This window comes from Echinops telfairi, unplaced genomic scaffold (assembly GCF_000313985.2).
Source record: "Echinops telfairi isolate 266 unplaced genomic scaffold, ASM31398v2 ScPeMD7_7467;HRSCAF=8505_1, whole genome shotgun sequence".
In the NCBI taxonomy this organism is placed as follows: Eukaryota; Metazoa; Chordata; class Mammalia; order Afrosoricida; family Tenrecidae; genus Echinops; species Echinops telfairi.
Window position 1 is genome coordinate 28029375 of NW_022111368.1, and position 6122 is coordinate 28035496.

General features: G+C 61.5%; 1 protein-coding gene across 1 annotated transcript in view; it reads right to left on the minus strand.

Annotated features, from left to right (window-relative positions):
- Nucleotides 1–3853: 3853 nt before the first annotated feature.
- Nucleotides 3854–6122, minus strand: part of ARID5A (AT-rich interaction domain 5A) — a 5361-nt gene continuing 3092 nt past the window's right edge. The window contains exons 5-6 of the mRNA XM_030888493.2: nucleotides 5679–5840; nucleotides 3854–5397 (exon numbers count right to left, since the gene is read on the minus strand). Of these exons, the coding sequence (XP_030744353.1) occupies nucleotides 4174–5397; nucleotides 5679–5840 (1386 nt within the window). The 3' untranslated portion in view covers nucleotides 3854–4173. The remainder of the gene's footprint in view (nucleotides 5398–5678; nucleotides 5841–6122) is intronic.

Consider the following 6122-nt stretch of genomic DNA (forward strand, 5'->3'; position numbering starts at 1 on the left):
CCAAGGCCGCCTTTTAGAAAAATCACTGACGGTCGCCCATGGTCAAGGGGTGCCTCTATCCAGAGCCATCCCTGTGAGACCAGAGCCGACCTTCACTCTAAAGCAAACGAGGGAAGAGACGGGCCGGGCAGGCTGGACAACCCACAGGGGCAGGCAGTCCCACCCCATCCCACAGGGTCGCCGTGAATCGGCATTGGTTCGGCAGCAGCAAGTTGGGCTGGTTTGTGGTTGATCCGGAAGGTGGGCCGTCGCACTGTCACTCACACTGAAACACGTCACCGATGCCGTGGAACAATCTGTGTAGGAACTGTCAGCCGGGAACCTAATTTCTCGTGGAAAGTTTCACAGAAAACACAGTGAAATCGTGTCATTTCAACACAGAGACAACTCCTAGCTGGCTGAGTCCAGGGCAGCTGCAGGTGGCAGGAAAAGTAGCCTCACATAATGCGAGTCCCCGAGGTGAGCAGGGGCTTGGGCACAGCCCCCCTGAGGGTACTACTCCCCGGGCCTCCCCTCATACCACCTGCACCCCCACTCACCTGCACTCCCTGCTTACTGAGGACACAGCAGCCGCCCTGCGGCTGATCTTGTGGTTAGTAGCCCGACGTGTGTGACCTGCTAAACCACCAGGGCTCCTTTCAAGCCTCCCAAAGATGAGGCAACTGTGCTGACTGCTCACCGTGAGGCTGTCGGTTCAAATCCGCCCAGTGGCTCCACGGGATAAAGGCCTGGCGATCTGCTCCCGTGACGACAACGGCGAAGAAGTCCCTGTGACACACGGGGCCACTGCAAGTGGGAACTGACCTGACAGCAGCTAGTGGCAATGACAACCCCCATCGGCCAGCCCATGCCCATGGCCTTGAGGAGTCTGAGCCTGCAGATCTTATGGGAGCAGATAGCCTGCACTTCCTCTGAGGAGTGACTGGTGGGGTTGAACCACAGACCTTGCGGCCAGCAGTGTAATGCTTACCCAGCAGCATCGCCAGCACTTGAGAGGCTCCGAGGCGCTGTCCGTTTGGCTTCAACCACCTTTCAAGTCCAGCCTCTACTCTCCTCACACACTCTCTGCTCCCACCCCACCTGTGTGTCCCTCAGACACACTTGTCTGCCCCCACCCCCCACCCCAGGGCCTTGCTATTCCCTCGCACCTCCTCCTCCTCCTTCAACGTTGCATGGCAGCCTCCCCCACCTCCTCCAGACCACCCGAATACCGTCTTCTCCTGTTTTAAGCCACACTCTCAGCCCCCCTTTTCTCTGTGGCCCCAATCTCTGTCTGCCCCAGGAGCTCAGCTCCTCCGGGGCAGGGACTGGATATTCTGCCAATAATGTCTCTTTGCCACACCTCAAACAGGGCCGGCCCCCAGATCAGAGATGTCCGGTAAGTGTGTGTGGCATGCCTGAGGCCTGACCTGACACCTAAACTTCCTGAGGGGGCTGGGGCCGCAGAAACAGACAGGGTCCTTTTTAGGGGTGTATCCATTCACCAGTTCCACTCGCAGCTCAGAGGTCCCAGCGCAGCCTGAGAACCAGCCTCACCAAACGCACGCAGAGCTACCCAGTGGTGGGTTTCTGAGACTGTACGTCTTCATGGGGGCAGACAGCCTCCTCCTCCTCCTGCAGAGCAGGTAGTGAGTTTGAAACCACCCACCTCGTGGCTCCTTGTCATTAGAAAGCTGTCCTAAAGATGGCCTTGAGACAGCTTCTGCCCCAGAGATGTGCTGCCTGCCGAGGGTCCCAGGGCCAGAGTCCCCGCAAAGGATCGGAAAGCAAACAGCACCCACCTGCTCTGGCCGTACAACCAGCCATGACATCTCCCCAAGAGCCCAGTTTCCCCATTTGTAAGCAGTGCTGGCAATGCCTCTCCAGACTAAGAATAGGCAGGTAAAGCTGCCTCTAGTCCCCACCAGACACTCTGAGAGGCTCTGCCTGGCGGAGCTGCAGATGACAGGCGCAGGAGGATCAGCACGCAGCACCTGCAGGGAGCTCTGGGCGCTTTCTCTCTGACTAAGCAGGACCTGCCTGTACTCTCCAGACCAGCCTCCAGAGGGCGCCGCTACCCCACCTCTTCACTTCCTGGAAGCTTGCCCGCCTCCAGGTTAGTCTTCTCCCATCTGAGCACTGCCAGCGTACTGCAGTTGCTGCTTCCCAGATACAGGGGGAGTGTCCCATCTCAGGCAGGGTCCAGCACACAAGGTAGGTCTCAGCTCCCTTTTACCCAGGGTGTCCGACCCCATGACCTACAATGGCCCAGCCCCGGGGCACGTGAGCATCCGGTGCCCTTCTCCTTTGTTCCCAGAGGCTCAGAGATGGGCAGCGCATGGGTGTACGGGGCAGTCTTGCGGCTGCCACTTGAGCATCTCTGGGAGGGCGCAGACCCCAGAGCCGTGGAGCTAGCGCTGGAGAAGGCAGGTCTTCCGTGCCTGCTTGAACCTGGTGGCCCAGCCCTTGGTGCCAAGCAGGTCAGCTACGCCTGGGGTCAGGGTCTAGCCATATTTTGTGGTGGCCCTGGGCAAGCAAGACCTCCCTGTCTGCCCCCTCACCTAAGATCAGGAGGTCACACCAAAGGTCCCTTTACAGCAACCCCTCAGCCATATGCCCTGGGAGGCAGGGTGGCCCAAGAGAATGCACCAGAGGCTGCCCACTGACCCATCCAAGGCCACGGGGCCTAGCTCCTGTCACCTAGCATGCACCCCTTCCCCACCCCAGCAACAGGGTCAGACACCACCTTTCAGGGAAGGGCTAGGTGTGAAGCTCGGGGAGCTGCCATTTCCCTGAGTGTAACGGGAGCCTGTGGCTAGGAGGGGGTGACGGTGGGGGTGGCTCTGAGGGACCCCCCTACCTATGGGAGGGAAAGCGCTTCTCATGTTTAGTGAACTCTCTAAAACAACCACCTTTTCACGAACCCCTAGTTGGGGAGGCCCGTGTGCTCCCAGCGTGGAGCCTGGGTCCCACCTTTCCTTCCCTCTCCCCAGGAGCCCACCGCCATTTTAACCCTGCACCTTCTGGGCCACCCCTCCCAGGACCGAGTGGGGAGCTGGTTCCCAGGGTGAGGGACTGAGGTGGTGGCGGCCTCCAGGATGGCTCTGTGACAGGCCTCCCCAGGGTGTCCCCTTGCCCCCAGCAGTAGCGTTACCAGTGCTGAGCTTGCCCTGGTGCCCAGGCTCAGTGGCTCAGCTTGGAGAGGGGGGTGTCACAGCTCTGGCCGACACTGGCCCATGGAGGATTGGGGACCGAGTTACAGAACCTCTCTGAGCTTGATTCTCCACCGGTACTGTGAGAGAGGTGACAGCTAGTTGTGGGGAAGGAAATGGATTGAACAGCCAGAAAGGATTTCAAAGCCTGTGGGATAGGCATTGGACTGCTAACGGCCGGGGCAGCAGTTCAAAACCACCAACCGCTCCTTGGGAGAAAGATGAGGCTCTGTTTCCATAGATTGACAGTCCCACAAACTCACAAGGGCAGCTTTCCTTTGTCCTATAAGGTCACTGGAGGTGCTCTGGTGGTGACTAGTGGTTGTGTTGGGCTACCATCTGCAAGGTCGGCAGTTCGAACCCACCACATGCTGCGCAGGAGAAAGACTCCTGTAGAGTTAGTCTCAGAAACCCACAGGGGCCGTTCTCCCCGGTTCCACTGACTCCATGGCCCTGCGCTTGACTTGATTTTTTAAACAGGGTCCCTATGGCAGGACCGACTGGATGGCTGTTGAGTGAGCCTAACGCAGACAAGGTGGAGCTCTGCTCTGGCCTGGGCTGACCGTGATGTGGTGCCCTCCAGCCACAAGCCCATCATCCCACAGGTAGCCCCAAGCTCAGCTGGCCACACCCACCCCTGGAAAGCAGGCCATGGAACTGGCTGGCGTTCGCATTGGTGTCTTTTATTGGCTTTTAGGTGGGCCACCTGGGTGCAGAGAGCTGCCACCTGGCTCCCTGGACCCTCCTCGCTCCTGGGCTCCTGCCTATTTCCTCCTAAGGCCTTGCAGATGCTGGGTCCCGGCCCCGTGGGTCCCCTTTCCTGGAGGCAGGCTGTTTCTCCACTCCTTCCTCTTCGCTTGTCCCAGCGTGAGGTCCAGCCCATGTGCCCTGGGGAGAGGGCTCCAGCCCCAAGCACTCCTCCGGGAGTGCCCGCCCCCTCCTGGGCAGAGTCGGCTCCTCCACAGCACAGCTGCGGCACGGCCTACAGCTTGGTGTTGAGGTGGAAGAAGGGTGTGGCGTAGGCTGTGGCAGGCGGCACGTGCCATGCAGACGAGGCTGGGCAGAGTCTGTGGCGGAGGGTGCCGTGGAAGGACGCAGCAGGGAAGGGCATCAGGCCCGCAGCCATGGGTGAGGGGGCTGCAGTGGTCAGGAAGTGGGTTGGGAAGGCTGGGATGACCAGGGGGCTGAAGGGGAGAGCAGCCTGGCCCTTTAAGGGATCCGATGGACTGGTGAATTTCAGTGGGCAGTGCAGCATGGTGGCCCGGTAGGCCTCTCGGGGAGTTGGCCTCAAGGCTGGATCCAGCAGGCAGGGCACCGCCACCCCCAGTCCTGAGGGCTTGGCACCACACTCCTCGGTGTCCACTTGCTTGAAGCAGGGAGGCACAGCCCGAAGCTTCTTGCCGCCATGTGCAAAGCCCTCTTCCTCCAGGTGGCGCTTGCCGTGGATGCCAGGGCTGCCAGGGACGGCAGCCGGGGCCCCGGGGTTCTCGGCAGGGACCTTGGCCATGGGGGACACCCAGCAGGCCTTAGGCTTGGGGTAGGTGCTGCCCCTTCTGACACCGCCTTTGTGGAACGCAGAGGGGCGGTTGATGTCCCCACCCCACACCAGCTGGGACTCCTTGGCTGGCAGCCCAGTCTCTTTGCCAGATAGGCCCAACAGCACCCCATCTTTCAGGCTGGGAAAGAAGTCCCGGGGGTGCTGGGTGATGGGCTTCAGTACCTCGGTGGGGTACGTGTGGAAGTGGCCTGTGAAGACGGGGGCTGTGGGGCAGAGGCCGCTTGGAGGCTCTTCCTGGAGGCTGCCCCTTGGGGTCTGCACTCCCTCCTGGGGGCTCAATCGGTGCCTGGAGTTCTCAGCTGGTCCCCCTGGGTTCTGGGGGCTCTCAGGGGGACAGGCAGCTGGGGATGCCCTGGGATCCCTATCAGGGGCAGCCGCCCCATGGCGACAGCCCTCCTCCTGGCACCGCAAGGCCTCTGCCTTGCTCACCTGGGCCAGCAGCTTCTTTTTGGCCAGCGGTGACATAATGCCCTGGGTCCCTTTGCAGTAGAAGCTAGACAGGAGCCGCTTGTAGGCCTCAGGGCAGCAGCTGGCCCCCACAAGAGGCAGAGTGGGTGCTAGGGTTGGGCCGGCACTGTCCCTGGGGGCATCCTTGCTGGGGAGCTGATTTCGGTCCGTGGCATCTGTCTTGGCCTTTTCTGGCACCATCTAGAGCAAAAAAGGAGGATGCTTCAGAGCTGGGGACAAGTCAGGCAGCTGCCCGGGCACCTCGGTGACAGCAGGGTCCCAGAGGGCTGCCCTGGGCCACTGTGAGCCCTCGTGTCAGGAGCCAGGCCGGCGGAGAGGGGAGCAAGCTGGCTTTAGCACCCTGCTCATCCCAGGGTCCCCTGAGCAGTGAGCAGCGTGCACAGTCCTGGGTGGAGGCCTGGCGAGGCTGCAAGTGCTGCCCTCTGATGGTCGATGAACGTTCCTGCAGGCCTGGCGCTCACCTGGTCCACTTGCCTCTCCTCCTTGGCCTTCTTGGGCCTCTCGGTGGCCCCATCATCCCCCGGCGGCTCCTTGGGCATCTTGTACTGTTTCCTGGGCTTGGTGGGGGGCAGCGGCTTGTCGTCCTCTCCCTTCAGGTGCCGGACGTATGGGAGGACCAGCCTGGGGAGAAGCCCAGCACGTCCACCACGGGGGTCAGGGCTGATGGGCACCCGCCATACTGGCCTGGCCACTCCACAGGAAGCCTATCAACGCTCTGCTCCCTCTTCTTCTGACCCCAATGCTGCCAGCCCCCTCCTTCCTCCTGCTTCTTACCTGGCCTGCCAGGACCCCACAGCCTGGGCAGAGCGAGCACACGCCCCCAGCCTGCAGGGCTCACAGCCTGCCTCCCTCCCACTCCCACTGCCCCCGCGGTACCTTCTACTCCTAGCCCCACCCCGCCCCCA